Source organism: Nerophis ophidion, linkage group LG07 (assembly GCF_033978795.1).
Source record: "Nerophis ophidion isolate RoL-2023_Sa linkage group LG07, RoL_Noph_v1.0, whole genome shotgun sequence".
Taxonomy (NCBI): domain Eukaryota; kingdom Metazoa; phylum Chordata; class Actinopteri; order Syngnathiformes; family Syngnathidae; genus Nerophis; species Nerophis ophidion.
This window is the reverse complement of record NC_084617.1, coordinates 13,587,279-13,603,516: the sequence shown is the minus strand read 5'-3', so window position 1 is coordinate 13,603,516 and position 16,238 is coordinate 13,587,279. Positions and strand designations below refer to the sequence as shown.

The 16,238-nt window shown below is 41.3% G+C and overlaps 1 protein-coding gene across 1 annotated transcript in view; it reads right to left on the bottom strand.

The window, feature by feature from the left end:
- Nucleotides 1-15,994, bottom strand: part of wnt9b (wingless-type MMTV integration site family, member 9B) — a 17,012-nt gene extending 1,018 nt beyond the window's left edge. Inside the window, exons 1-4 of the mRNA XM_061905371.1 lie at nucleotides 15,795-15,994; nucleotides 15,392-15,645; nucleotides 5,001-5,266; nucleotides 1-4,012 (exon numbers count right to left, since the gene is read on the bottom strand). The exon at nucleotides 1-4,012 is cut by the window's left edge and continues 1,018 nt beyond it. Coding sequence (XP_061761355.1) covers nucleotides 3,557-4,012; nucleotides 5,001-5,266; nucleotides 15,392-15,645; nucleotides 15,795-15,880 — 1,062 coding nt within the window. The 5' untranslated portion in view covers nucleotides 15,881-15,994 and the 3' untranslated portion in view covers nucleotides 1-3,556. The remainder of the gene's footprint in view (nucleotides 4,013-5,000; nucleotides 5,267-15,391; nucleotides 15,646-15,794) is intronic.
- Nucleotides 15,995-16,238: the final 244 nt, after the last annotated feature.

Below are 16,238 nucleotides of genomic sequence, written 5' to 3'. Positions count from 1 at the left end.
ATACTTTTTTGTACAGTAAAAATGTGCCTTTTTTATTGTCCAACTTTTAATTACCGATTCCGATATCAACCGATATATACAGTTGTGGAATCAACACATTATTATCCCTAATTTTGTTGTGATGCCCCGCTGGATGCATTAAACAATGTAACACGGTTTTCCAAAATAAATCAACTTAAGTTATTTCATATTTATTATTGAAGTCACAAAGTGCGTTATTTTGTTTTAACATGCCTCAAAACAGCTGCTTGGAATTTGGGACATGCTCTCCCCTGAGAGAGCATGAGGATATTGAGGTTGGGGGTGTATAGTGTAGCGTCCTGGAAGAGTTAGTGCTGCAAGGGATTCTGGGTATTTGTTCTGTTGTGTTTATGTTGTGTTACGGTGCGGATGTTCTCCCGAAATGTGTTTGTCATTCTTGTTTGGTGTGGGTTCACAGTGTGGCGCATATTTGTAACAGTGTTAATGTTGTTTATACGGCCACCCTCAGTGTGACCTGTATGGCTGTTGACCAAGTAAGCTTTGCATTCACTTGTGTGTGTGTGTGTGTGTGTGTGTGTGTGTGTGTGTGTGTGTGTGTGTGTGTGTGTGTGTGTGTGAAAAGCCGTAGATATTATGTGACTGGGCCGGCACGCAAAGGCAGTGCATTTACGGTTTATTGGCGCTCTGTACTTCCCCCTATGTCCGTTTTATAAATTCATGAATTTTACTTTTTGAAACAGATACCCATAATTTTAAAACCGACACAGATAATTTCCGATGTTACATTTTAGAGCATTTATCGGTCGATAATATCGGCAGTTCGATATTATCGGACATCGCTTGTAAAAATGCTTAAAGCAAATTAATGTAGGCTACCTCAAAAAAGGTCCAATTTGCGTTGTTTTATAGGTGACAAGGGTAATTTGTAAAAACCAGGGCTGCCAGAAACGAGTCGACTCATGCAAATAATTACAAAAAAATATTGCATTTATCATGTATCTACACATATTGATGCCGTCATTTATTTTGACTGCACATGCTTCTTTGCCTTCTAAACCAGGGGTGTCTAACTCATTTTAGCTCGGGGGCCGGACTATTAAAATCATGGCACTAAAAATAAAAAAAATAAAGACAACTTCAGATTGTTTTCTTTGTCTTACTTTGGCCAAAAAATAGAACAAACACATTCTGAAAATATTACAATAAAAATATGGGGAAAAAATACCGGCAGTGGTAACGTTTAGATCCATGAAGGAAAGAAGAAAATGAATTAATGTTTATGACTGAATTAATTTACATATGCATAAAAATGTGTTTTCTTTTGTGTATTTAAAAAATAATAATTAAGTAACATTTAGGACAACCTTTTACCAAAACACAATAGAGAATGTGAGAAATAACAGGATAATGCATATGTTTATCATTTGTTTTCAAAATGCATACAAAAAAATGGGACCACCAGAAATTTACTGTGGGACCCCATTTTTATGACTTGATGGAGTCCCTAACGAAAATTCCTGACGTCAACACTGATGGAGTATTAGTGCGTGCAAAACAGCAGCAGGCAGCTGTGGCCTGCGGGCCGGTTCTAATACTAATCAAATATCACACCGGGGTCCATGGATAATTGACTTTGACACATAAGTCCTAAACTATTTTAACAATAACAATGCATTTGTGTCCAAATATTGGGGTCTTTAAGTTTAAATAAAAACTACAGTTACATTTTAAATTATGGAAGCAAGTAACACAACTAGTGATACTTTTGTTTAATCGTGATTAATCTAACTTAAAAACTGAATCGTTTGGCAGCTCTACTGATAACATAAATTAATTTTTTGCAATATGTCGACGGCCAATAAAAAACGAACTGCGAAATTTGCTCCAGGGCCTCACTTTGGACACCCCTGCTTCAAGGGATTCTGTATATGTCTCTTTAATGTATGCAAGCATGTTTTAGCACAACTAATAGGAGGCAACTAATACTGTATACCTAGCTGGAGGGGTGGGTATCATTCAAGAATAAAAAAAAAGACGCTAATCCTGGAAGTCCCTTGACTTTAGTCCCTTAGTTAAAAAAATAAATGTTTTTCGTGTTCCATTTTTAAAAATATGTTTTTAGGCTATTTCCATGCAACCAGGCGGAGATTTTCTAACCTGTAACTGGTTTTGAAAAATGTTCATTATAAATATTTCGACAAATAATACATTGCAAAAACTGGTTGGAATGGAGAATTGTGTTCAATCGTAAATCGATAATGAATGGACGCCATATTTTGAGCCATTCCCTGCCATTGTATTTGGATTTTTAAACCGCAAATATTATGGTAACTCGTTTGATAATTGCATTTCGAACAAAATACAATTATGAGGAACTCTCCCATGTAAAACATTAAGTAACGTTAACTTTCAGTGTTTATGAGTAAATTGTGAAAGTAAAGAGCTAAAGGTCTGTGCGATATTTTTTTTTTGTTTCATATTGTCACGGGTGAGTGAGAAGCAATGTTTACCCCCTAGTGGTGTAGTGGTGCAAATAAAAACACTGACTTTACTGCGTGTTTTGACTTACATTGTATTTAGTTACTTAAACACCGATTTTATATTTTCGGTTAGAACGGCCAATGCGTAGAATTGTGCTAAACAAAAACATCAAATAACTAGGTTTTTTTGTAATGTGTATGTGTTTGTATACGTCAAACTAATTTTGCAAAAGGGGCTATACGATTAACTATCGCTGTTGTTTACGGTGTGGCAAATCGGTTGGGGACCCTGTGCTCCCCCTAGTGGTAAAGTGGTGCATCACAAATACACACATTGCTTACATATAGTTGACCAAACTTCAGTTTTTGATGTAAACTACCAAAAACATGAACTACCGGTATGTCATAAAATGTACTATCGAGAAAACCAAATAATTTCTGTCTGGGAAAAGTACGGACTTTGTGGACAGTGATAATGTTAGCTATAGCAGACTGAGAGCAGCATTGGCAGATATTTTGTCATTTATAGTTATGACTGAAGGTGTGCGAAGAACCTGTACGACAAAGTAACGAGTGGCAAACTTTTCCGTAAAAGAACATTCGTAGTAGTCTTGACAAAGAACAACAGAAGTCTCTCAAGCTTTTTACATAGGATCCACTGAGCCTCGAACCCTTAGTTTGTACTTTAAAGTTAGGCTACAAAACCTCCCAAGAAAGACCACCAATTGTCTTCCGTTACTGTCCACCCTCTTGAAGACATCTTGTTGAATTCTCTGGCACCTCACGCTATGACATGACGCTATTTACATAGCTGGCCCAGCTCGTGAACCGAACTTAACTCGGTTGAAACACGTCTTGAATTCTTGTTCAACCCAATTTAAGGCACTAGTGATGGCTATTGCGAGCTTAGCATAGCTAGCCACAGAGAAGGATGGAGCTCGTTCAGACTTGTACCATCGGACACGAGGAGATGTTATGATGTGCCCCTCCTAGGTAGTCATTTGCGGTCCTTGTGCACAGTTCGGCCAATGCGAGTGTGGTGATTAGTTCCCTGCACACTCAGTGGCTCTTGGAGTTCCATCTTATTTTCAGGCCTACGTGCTCTTGCAAGTGTAGACCTCCTCTTCCCGGACACAGGTTTGACACTCCACATGGCAGCACCAGCGCACCTGGCAGTGGCACGACAGGCTGGTGAGGCGCATGGCCGTGTTGTAGCCCCGTCCGCAGCACAGGTTCTGGCAGCTGGTGTCCTTGGCGCACGTGCGCCCGCCGGTGCCCGGCGAGTACCGCGAGGGCCGACAGAAGCTCGGCGAGTCCTCCAGGTAGACCAGGTCTGTGGTGCGGAGGCTGTGGCGGCGCGGCCCGGCTAGCTCGCTCTCCCCGGTGGCGGCGTTGGTGACGCTGAGCACCCTCATGGCCGTGTCGTAGCGATACTTGAGCAACCGGCCCGTGTCGTGGAAAGGAGCCAGCTGCTTCCAGCAAGTCCGTACGGCGCAGGAGCCGGAAACCCCGTGACACTTGCAGGTGGTCTTGAGGCCGCTCTTTACCGCCTTGGAAAGAAGAGGAGATGTCAGGTCTCTGGCTTTGATTCATTACCTTTCCTCTTATCTGGGAGGTCTATCTGCACGGAGCAGGCCGGGAGTCGGAAGGCGACCGCCTGCGCCTTTTTCGAATCCTTCTGCGTCTGCTGAGTTGAAACTTTAACATAATGGATTGAGGGCAACTGTCATATTTCATGTGGCTCACATCTCTCACTCTAACAGCTCAGGCTCTGTTGCAACGAGTACTGTCTGCCTCCTGAAGCCGGAGGCATGGGGGACCTAACACTGGAATCTATCCGCCCATTTCCCGCCTGCAATCCAAAACTTCAACCCCCCCTCCTCCAAAAAAAAAGTAATAGTATCATGCCTGATTTGGTTTAAGGTAGCTGGTCAACAAGCAGGAGATGAGCGCACCATCAGTCAGTCTCGTTGAGGGCCAGAGACAGGTCAGATAGCATGGGGGGCTTAGTCCGTGCCTAGAGGGGACTTGAGGGTTGAAAAGTTCCTCCCTTTGCAGGTATGAACCCCTCGGGGGGCTTCAGAGTACTATTACTGAGAGATGTGTGGGTGTTGTTGTTGTCGCTCCTGCTCTCTTCTCGGCGTAAAGTGAGGAAAACATTTCAGTGGGGAAAGATAAGATAGCGACCCTCGCTTCGTCTTCCTGTTTTTTTTTTGTGTGTAGGGTGAAAGATAGCTGGGGGGCGCTGGGTACGGCACAGTGGTGGTTACGAACGTTAGGTGGATTTATGACGAGGATAGTGATTTAGTAAGTGCAAAAAAATGCTCGCTCGTATATTAAAAGAGGCCACGGTTATAATCGCTCTCGTTCGACGATATGAGACCTTTAATTTGCAGTCAGCCCGCACAGCAAGCTTTATCATGCCTGAGCACACCTGGCTCCAGTCTTCGTCTCGCAGTCTTTGCTGCCTCTCTTTCTCTGTCTGGCATCGTGAAGAAAACAAAACAAAAACAGCAATTTCATTCGATTCCGACTCACCCTAACCCCCACGTTGATGTTGTGGCCGTCCACCTGAGCCCTCAGGTCCTTGCTGATCCTCTTTTGGCTCAGGAACCGCTTGAGGAACTTGGTGCTGTACTTGAGGTTGTCGCCGCACACCCCCCACTGCCATGCCTCCCGGTGCTGGATGCCAGGGGAGTCGTCACAGGTGCAGCGCTCCATGCGGCCAGAGCTGCACGCCTTGGCCAGGGCATGGGTCAGCGCCGCCGACGACACCGCCAAAAGGAAGGCTGTCTCCTTGAAGGCTGGAAGAAATGAGACAAGTGCTGGGATTAACAATCTGGCGTGGCAGGTACAACAGAGCCACTGGAATTAAGACACAGAAAGTGGTGAATATCTTGTATCGCTACATTTTGCAATCATCCAGTTGTGATTCGAGGCTAGGGGCAAGAAAGTCAACGCCCCATGAGTTATTTCTTGCAACTAAGCACCACACACAAGTTACCATCTCATTGAAGGCTGGAAGAAATGAGACAAGCGCTGGGATTAACAATCTGGCGTGGCAGGTACAACAGAGCCACTGGAATTAAGACACAGAAAGTGGTGAACATCTAGTATCGCTACATTTTGCAATCATCCAGTTGGGATTCGAGGCTAGGGCCAAGAAAATCAGCGGCCATGAGTTTTTTCTTGCAACTAACCACCACACACAAGTTACCATCTCATTGAAGGCTGGAACAAACGAGACAAGCCCTGGGATTAACAATCTGGCGTGGCATGTACAACAGAGCTACTGGAATTAAGCCACAGAAAGTGGTGAATATCTTGTAACGCTACATTTTGCAATCATCCAGTTGGGATTCCAGGCTGAGGGGCAAGAAAGTCAACGCCTCATGAGATATTTCTTGCAACTAAGCACCACACACAAGTTACCATCTATTGAAGGCTGGAACAAACGAGACAAACCCTCTGATTATCAATCTGGCATGGCAGGTATAACATAGCCACTGGAATTAAGCCACAGAAAGTGGTAAGTATCTAGTATCGCTACATTTTGCAATCATCCAGTTGTGATTCGAGGCTAGGGGCAAGAAAGTCAGCGCCCCATGAGTTATTTCTTGCATCTAAGCACCACACACAAGTTACCATCTCATTGAAGGCTGGAAGAAATGAGACAAGTGCTGGGATTAACAATCTGGTGTGGCAGGTACAACAGACCCACTGGAATTAAGACACAGAAAGTGGTGAATATCTAGTATCGCTACATTTTGCAATCATCCAGTTGGGATTCGAGGCTAAGGGCAAGAAAGTCAAAGCCCCAGGAGATATTTCTTTCGACTAAGCACCACACACAAGTTACCATCTCCTTGAAGGCTGGAACAAACGAGACAAACCCTGGGATTAACAATCTGGCGTGGCAGATCCAGAGCCACTGGAATTAAGCCACAGAAAGTGGTGAATATCTTGTAACGCTACATTTTGCAATCATCCAGTTGGGATTCGAGGCTAAGGGGCAAGAAAGTCAACGCCCCATGAGATATTTCTTGCAACTAAGCACCACACACAAGTTACCATCTCATTGAAGGCTGGAACTAACGAGACAAACCCTTGGATTAACAATCTGGTGTGGCAGGTACAAAAGTGTCCGATTTGGGCTTAACCTAATGATATATTGTGGCTCTCGATGACACTAAAAACAATTACCACTTCACTTCACATAAGTCTATTCAAGACTGTTAATAATTTTCATACAACTCATTGTTTTGTTTTACTAATTTCACTTGTCGAAACCCTTTCTTACAATCGACTCTACAAAATAAAAGTGTGTCTGATTCGTGCAGATATTGTATCAGATTGATATCAATATCCAATACCGATACTTTAGGTTTCAATATCTGCATCGTAAATAGAGTCGGGATGGTATCGTAAGTGAAAGTTTTGTATCGGGACACCCCTTCTTATTCAAAAAGTGCCCCAACAGATGGGGCCGTACTGAAAAATCGTCCTATATTTTTCTTTGAGATACTTTTTCAATGCTGGTTTTCTTATTGTCGTTAATATTTCACACGTTACTGACTTGCATACTTGTCAACCTTGAGACCTCCGAATTTGGGGGATGGGGTGGGTTGAGGTGGGCGGGGTTGGGGGGAGTGGGCGGAGTTAGGTGGTAGCGGAGGGTGTATATTGTAGCGTCCCAGAAGTGTTAACAACCATGTTAACTACCATGAATTGATTTACGTGGACCCCGACTTAAACAATTTGAAAAACATATTCGGGTGTTACCAATTGTGTGCAGGGGTTGGGGAACCTTTTTAGCTGAGAGAGCTATGGAAGCTAAATATCTTAAAACGTATCTCCGTGAAAGCCATATAATATTTTTTAACACTGAATACAACTAAATGTGTGCATTTTTATGTAAAACCAACATTAGGGGATAACACGTCTGTTATTCTTTTTAATAACATTTTTATCCTAAAGCTCACTAATAATGAATAAAATACTTCTTACCATTCCTGACTTCTTGAACAGGTGCGGTAGAAAACGGATGGATGGATAAAAATGCATGAGAATGTTTTATATTTTGAACGTTATTTTTTAACATTGATTACCAATGGAATTATTCATTACTTATTGTGTTAAGCAATGTCAGATAAGATTAATCTGAGAGCCATATGCAGTAATCAAAAGAGCCACATCTGGCTCTAGAGCCATACGTTCCCTACCCCTGATTTAGTGGTCAATTGTACGGAATATGTACTGAACTGTGCAATCTACTAATAAAAGTTTCAATCAATCAACTCAAAAGTTAGTGCTGCAAGGGGTTGTGGGTATTTCTTCTGTTGTGTTTATGTTGTGTTACGGTGCGTATGTTCTCCCGAAATGTGTTTGTAATTGTTGTTTGTTGTGGGTTCACAGTGTGGCGCATATTTGTAACAGTGTTAAAGTTGTTTGTACGGCCACCTTCAGTGTGACCTGTATGGCTGTTGACCAAGTATGCGTTGCATTCACTTGTGTGTGTGTGTGTGTGTGTGTGTGTGTGTGTGTGTGTGTGTGTGTGTGTGTAAAAGCTGCATATATTATGTGACTGTTTGTATGGAAGAAAAGCGGACGTGACGATATGTTGTAGAGGACCCTAAAAGCAGTGCCTTTAAGGCACGCTCCTAATGTCCGGGTGAAAATTGGGAGACATTCAGGAGAAAGGTTGCCCCGGGAGATTTTCAGGAGGGGCACTGAAATTCGGGAGTTTCCCAGGATAATCGGGAGGGTTGGAAAGTATGCGGATTTGATCGTTGATGCTGACGACTAGGTCTGCTAATCTTTGGGTGTCCCACGATTCGATATCGAGTCTTGGGGTCGCGATTCGATTATATATTGATTTTTTTTTTATTCAACGCGATTCTCGGTTCAAAAACGATATTTTTCCGATTCAAAACGATTCTGTATTCATTCAATACACAGGATTTCAGCAGGATCTACCCCAGTCTACTGACATGCTAGCAGAGTAGTAGATTTAAAAAAAAAAAGCTTTTATAATTGTAAAGGACAATGTTTTATCAACTTATTGCAATAATGTAAATTTGTTTTAACTATTGAACGGACCAAAAATACAACTTATTTTATCTTTGTGAAAACATTGGACACAGTGTGTTGTCAAGCTTATGAGAAATGATGCAAGTGTAAGCCACTGACACTTTTGTTCTTTTATTTTTATTTTTATAAATGTCTAATAATAATGTCAATGAGGGATTTTAAATCACTGCTATGCTGAAATTATAACTAATATTGATACTGTTGTTGATAATATTCATTTTTGTTTCATTAGTTTTAGTTTGTTCTGTGTCGTGTTTGTGTCTCCTTTCAATTGCTCTGTTTATTGCAGTTCTGAGTGTTGCTGGGTCAGGTTTGGTTTTGGAATTGGATTGCATTGTTATGCCATCTCCGGGTTGGGGAGGAGACCCTGTCCCAAGTGGAGGAGTTCAAGTACCTAGGAGTCTTGTTCACGAGTGGGGGAAGAGTGGATCGTGAGATCGACAGGCGGATCGGTGCGGCGTCTTCAGTAATGCGGACGTTATACCGATCCGTTGTGGTGAGGAAGAAGCTGAGCCGGAAGGCAAAGCTCCCAATTTACCGGTCGATCTACATTCCCATCCTCACCTATGGTCATGAGCTTTGGGTCATGACCGAAAGGATAAGATCACGGGTACAAGCGGCCGAAATGAGTTTCCTCCGCCGTGTGGCGGGACTCTCCCTTAGAGATAAGGTGAGAAGCTCTGCCATCCGGTAGGAGCTCAAAGTAAAGCCGCTGCTCCTCCACATCGGGAGGAGCCAGATGAGGTGGTTCGGGCATCTGGTCAGGATGCCACCCGAACGCCTCCCTACGGAGGTGTTTAGGGCACGTCCAACCGGTAGGAGGCCATGGGGAAGACCCAGGACACGTTGGGAAGACTATGTCTCCCGGCTGGCCTGGGAACGCCTCGGGATCCCCCAGGAAGAGCTAGACGAAGTGGCTGGGGAGAGGGAAGTCTGGGTTTCCCTGCTTGGGCTGTTGCCCCCGCGACCTGACCTCGGATAAGCGGAAGAAGATGGATGGATGGATTGCATTGTCATGGTATTGCTGTGTATTGTTTTGTTGGATTGATAAAAAAATAAAAAATCGATTGAGAATCGATTCTAAATCGCACAACGTGAGAATCGCAATTCGTATTCGAATTGATTTTTTCCCACACCCTTACTGACGACTCTCCTTCTCCCTTTTCTGCTGTGTGTGGCGTCAGAGCTTCAGTTTGAAAACCATACCGTGATCAATAATTGGGCTCGGAAGCACATTTTCAAAATCGGCCTATAGCCCCGAGTCACACATAAAAAAACGAAACCAACATTTGACCTGACTAGGAGAAATAATCTGAGCAATTGTATTCTGCAAGCCAGCTAACATTTTCCTACAGCTGTGAGCTTAGTTGACATGTGGAAGGTCACCGTGTTAGCAGATAGTGACATTTACAAGCATCCCAACGAGCTTGTAAGACTGGATGTTTGCAAAACGCGCACCACGTTGTCTTGTTTTTGTTTTTCCGCCAGTGTTGTGTCACCATTCCGCTCTCTCTGACCCTCCTTCCAGGTCACACGCTGTTATTCGCCTATGTTTTGATCCAATTAATTATTATTTTGACTAGGAAGGATTTTTTTTTTTCTGTATTCTCCCACATGAAAGCGGGGCAATCGCACCACCCTTTTCCTCCGGGGAATTGGGCGCTTTCCTTTCTGCAGATAAAAATAAAACCACTGCGGTGCCTTAAGAAGTCTCCGCTGGCCACCATGTCTTGGCATCCTCACCCCCTCATTACTTCTGTGCTGACCTGTTCGTCTTTTTAGGCCTCGTGTCGATAGCCGTACGCACGAGTGCTGTTTTGTTTCTACGTACCCTGCAGCTGCACTTTAGCTCTGCGTCGTGCAAAACAACATTATTGATGGATTATACCAGGGGTGTCAAACGTACGGCCCGCGAACAGGTTTTATCCGGCCTGCGGGATGAGTTTGCTGAGTACAAACCCCGTTTCCATATGAGTTGGGAAATTGTGTTAGATGTAAATATAGACGGAATACAATGGTTTGCAAATCCTTTTCAACCCATATTCAGTTGAATATGCTACAAAGACAACATATTTGAATTTCAAACTGATAAACATTTTTACATTGCAAATAATCATTAACTTTAGAATTTGATGCCAGCAACATGTGAAAAAGAAGTTGGGAAAGGTGGCAATAAATACTGATAAAGTTGAGGAATGCTCATCAAACACTTATTTGGAACCTCCCACAGGTGTGCAGGCTAATTGAGAACAAGTGGGTGCCATGATTGGGTGTAAAAACAGCTTCCATGCAATGCTAAATAATTCCCAAACAAGGATGGGGCGAGGGTCACCACTTTGTAAGCAAATTGTCGAACAGTTTAAGAACAACATTTCTCAACGAGCTATTGCAAAGAAATGTAGGGATTTTACCATCTACGGTCCGTAAAATCATCAAAAGGTTCAGAGAATCTGGAGAAATAACTGCATGTAAGCGATGATATTACGGACCTTTGATCCCTCAGGCGGTACTGCATCAAAAACCGACATCAGTGTGTAAAGGATATCATCACATGGGCTCAGGAACACTTCATAAAACCACTGTTAGTAACTACAGTTGGTCGCTACATCTGTAAGTGCAAGTTAAAACTCTACTATGCAAAGCCAAACCCATTTATAAACAATATCCTGAAACACCGCCAGGTTGGCTGAGCCCGAGCTCACCTAAGATGGACTGATGCAAAGTGGAAAAGTGTTCTGTGGTCTGACGAGTTTACATTTCAAATTATATTTGGAAAAAGAGGACGTGGTGTCGTTCAGAACAAAGAGGAAAAGAACCTTCCGGATTGTTATAAGCGCAAAGTTCAAAAGCCAGCATCTGTGATGGTATGGGGGTGTATTAGTGTCCAAGGCATGGGTAACTTACACATCTGGGAAGGTACCATTAATGCTGAAAGGTCCATACAGGCTTTGGAGCAACATATGTTGTCATCCAAGCAACGTTATCATGGACGCCCCTGCTTATTTCAGCAAGACAAGTGTTACAACAGCATGGTTTCCTGAAAAAAGAGTGCGGGTGCTTTCCTGGCCCGCCTGCAGTCCAGACCTGTCTCCCATCAAAAATGTGTGGCGCATTATGAAGCCTAAAATACGACAGCGGAGACCCCGGACTGTTGAAGGACTGAAGCTCTACATAAAACAAGAATGGGAAAGAACTCCACTTTCAAAGCTTCAACAATGAGTTTCCTCAGTTCTCAAACGTTTATTGAGTGTTGTTAAAAGAAAAGGTGATGTAACACAGTGGTGAACATGCCCTTTCCCAACTACTTTGGCACATGTTGCAGCCATGAAATTCTAAGTTAATTATTATTTGCAAAAAAAACAAAGTTTATGAGTTTGAACATCAAATATCTTGTCTTTGTAGTGCATTCAATTGAATATGGGTTGAAAAGGATTTGCAAATCATTGTATTCCGTTTATATTTACATCTAAAAAAAATTCCCAACTCATATGGAAACGGGGTTTGTATAAAAATGAGCCGAAATTTTTTAGATGAAACAAACTGCTGTTCTGAATGTGTCCACTAGAGATCACAATAGCAATTCTTTGTAGATTATGCTACATATAAAACAAAAAACAAAAAACACATGTACTCTGCACCAACAAACTACATAAATAATATCCTTTAATTTGATTTTGATATTATTTTTTTATCTTGATTAGGGCTGGGCGATATGGCCTTTTATTAATATCTCGATATTTTTAGGCCATGTCACGATACAGGATATATATCTCTATATTTTGCCCTTGCCTTGAATGAACACTTGATGCAAATAATCACAGCAGTATGATGATTCTATGTGTCTACATTAAAACATTATTGTTCATACTGCATTAATATATGCTCATTTTAAACTTTCAAGCAGAGAGGGAAATCACAATTAAGTAAATGTACCAAAACTGTATTTATTCAACAGTTATTAAGCAGTGGCACAAACATTCATGTCATTTCAAAAACAGAAAGTGCAAGATTGTCAGAGACATTTTAAAACAAGCTATTAATGCACTTTTGTGCATGATGTCACTAAGATGACATATCAAAACAACACTAAATTAAAGTGCAGTTTTATACAGAACGCCACTACAATAAGTTAAAAAAAATAAAGTGCACTTGTGTGCATGATGTCACACAAGATATTTCAACAACTGTCAAATAAAAATGTGCTGCATAATAGGAAATCTAATAGTGTATGTCCTTCGCTATGTGGTATGTTCCTGCGGACATTATCTCCTTCTGTTGTTGACTGTTTTTTTTTTCATACGGTGTTGATCTGGAAATAGTTGCTTCAGCGTTCTGTTGGTGTGGCACCGGCCGAAATTGTTGACATGCCGAGTTTCAAGCACTCCTTATTGTCTAGCGGGTGACTTTCCAAATGATGGTACATTAGCATAACATTAGCATTAGCCGTTTGAATATATCTCTGGCAAATCTCAGAGGTTAGAAAAAACTAAAACCTAAAAACATATTTAAAAATTGATTCTCACAAAAAAAATGTTTTCTTTTAATCAATGTTTTAAAACTACGAATCAATTTAGAGTAAGGAGAAATACGAATCCCGATTTGGATGTGAATCATTTGTTTGTGCAACCCTCACACTGCACACCATGGGGGCAATAAATAAAAAATGCCATCATATATTTTTGTGGGTCAGTGACAGAGCAGGAAGGGGTTACAAATATTTTCATTAATTGACTTTTTGCATGTGCACAGGGCCTGAAATTAGTTTTGGGATGGGCAGACCCTGCATCATAATGAATGTACCTATTATTGAAACCTGCATGTATAAGATAGAATACAAAAATATAAGAATTACAAATTAAAATACCATATTTATTCCGAAATTTGTTTTGTGTCCACAATTTAAAAAAAAAAAAAAGAAGAAAAAAAGGATTGCTACACATTTTTTTTTCATCGATTTTTTTAAAGTTATGAAACGATTTAGAATCAGGAAAAATACAAATGGCAATTTGGATGCAAATTATTTTTTTGTACGCACCCTGGGGGACAATACTAATAACCGCAAACAAATTTGCTGTCATATTTTTGGGGGTCAATGACAGAGCAGGAAGGGGCTAGGAATATTTTCACGAGTTGACTTTTTGCATGTGCACAGTGCCTGATATGAGTTTTGGGAGGGGCAGACCCTGCATCATAATGAGTGTACCTAATATTGAGGCCTGCTTGTATAAGAAAATAAAAAATATATAAGAATTACACATTAGAAAATACAATATTTATTCCTAAATGTATTTTGTTTCCTCAATTAAATAAAAAAAGAAAGATTCTTACAGGGAAAAAAAAGTTTGTTTTTATCGATTTAAAAAAAAGTTATGAATCGACTGAGATAGGCTCCAGCGCCCCCCGCGACCCTAAAAGGGACAAGCGGTAGAAAATGGATGGATGGATTTAGAATCACGAGAAATATAAATTACGATTTGGATGCGAATCCTTTTTTGTGCACACCATGGGGGACAATAACAATAACCGCGAAAAAATTTGCCATCATATTTTTGGGTGGTCAATGACAGAGCAGGAAAGGGCTAGGAATATTTTCATTAATTGACTTTTTGCATGTGCATAGTGCCTGATAGGAGTTTTGGGATGGGCAGACCCTGCTTCATAATGAATGTATCTAATATTGAGGCCTGCATGTATAAGATAGAATAAAAAATATAAGAATTAAACATTAAAATGTCATATTTACACATTAGCATCAACATTTGGGAGCTCCGATACCTATAAGCAGGCCCTCCTCTGACAAAAATTGTGGCCCTAAAGAAAATTGTATTTTATTTAGAATATTTTTTTTTTTTTTTAAATCAAACTTGAATGCATGTTTTGTATGGAAATACATTTATGAAAAATAAAAAGTAAAATAATATTTTTTTTTGTGCAACATAACAATTTTGTATATCTCTGGCAAATTTCAGACCATTTATAGATTAGAAAAAAAACTCCTTGTGTTTGCATGGAGAGGCCCTTTTTAAAAATTGATTCTTACAAAAAAATGTTTTTTATTTTAATTGATTTAAAAAAATAAAATTATGAATCGATTTGGAATCAGGAGAAATGTGCACACCTAACACTGTGCACTATGGGGGACAATAAAAAAAAATTGCCATTATATTTTTTTAGCGTCAATGACAGAGCAGGAAGGGGCTAGGATTATTTTCATTAATTGACTTTTTGCATGTGCACAGTGCCTGATAGGAGTTTTGGGAGGGGCAGACCCTGCATCAATAATAATAATAATAATACATTTTATATGTAAAAAAAAAAAAAGCACTTTACGTTGAGCAAACAACCTTAAAGTGCCAGAGTGTAAAATAGTAATAATAATAATAAAAATAAATAAAATATAAAACTAGAAGCAGCCCAATAGCTAGAACCAGCATGCATATCTATAAAAATGTTTTTTTTTTTTTCAAAAGATGGGTTTTTAAGCCTTTTTTTTTAAAAAAAAGCATCCACAGTCTGAGGTGCCCTCAAGTGGTCAGGGAGAGCGTTCCACAGACTGGGAGCAGCGGAGCAGAAAGCTTGGTCTCCCATAGTTCGTAGCTTTGTCCGTGGTGGTCATAATGAGTGTACCTAATATCGAGGCCTGCATGTATAAGTATTAAAATATCATATTTATTCCTAAATATGTTTTGTTTCCTCCATTAAAAAAAATATATATTTTGTAATATTTCTTATTTCAAATATATTTTGTATTGATGTTTTGATGTTTTGTTTTTGCCTGGTGAGTGAGTGGAATAGTGAGAGATGCTGGTCGGAGGTTCGAACCCCACACTCCCGGGTACCTCTCTTCAGCAGGCTCCCCCGGCCGTCCAGGCTGCAGTTCCAGCGCTCGTTCCGGAACTGGTACCGGCACTCCAGCAGGCTGAGGCGCACCGACTCCCGCAGCGTCTCGGCCAGGCCGGGCTCCCGGCGGCACAGCCTCTTCTGGCGGCGGGACAACACCATCTGCTCGCACTGCTTCAGGTAGGCCTTGCCCGTGGAAGCCTCGTTGGAGAAGGGACCCGGCAGAAAGACCAACGGCTCGCGTCCCGTCAGCCTTAGAAAAAAAAAAAAAAACACATCGAATGTTTATTTATTTTTATTTTTTTTACTTAAGTTCCTACAACAGAAATTAACTACACTTAAGCATAAAAAAAAAGTAAAAAAAAAAAAATTAATAAAAAAAAAAAAAAAGAAGTTGCTGACCCGAAGTATGCTGCGGCGTGCGGGAGCAGGATGCAGAGTGCAGCGAGCCGCAGGAGGCAGGCGGTCCGAGGGAGCCTGGAGCGCATGGTGCCGGCTCGGTTCTGCTCGTCATCGCGCTGATTCCTGCCGGGGGAGAAAGTCCGAGCCGTGTTGGTCGGCGCACCTCTTAAAGGTGAAGGGGCGAAGAGAGAAGGGCGAGGAGTCAGGGAGGGAGGGAGTTTTTTTTAGGGTGACGCATCCTCCTGCGCTTATATTACTTGTACTTCCCTCCCACGGGGACGATACCACCCAGCTTGCACCCTTTATGCTCCGAAACCTCAACTTTTAACCCAAAAATATTACTTTCTGTCGTGTCAAATTTGCGAACTCTGAATTTTGACTGCGAACTAAAAAAGAGGATTTCATTACTTTGGAATTGGAGCTTTGCTGCCCTCTGGTGGCCAA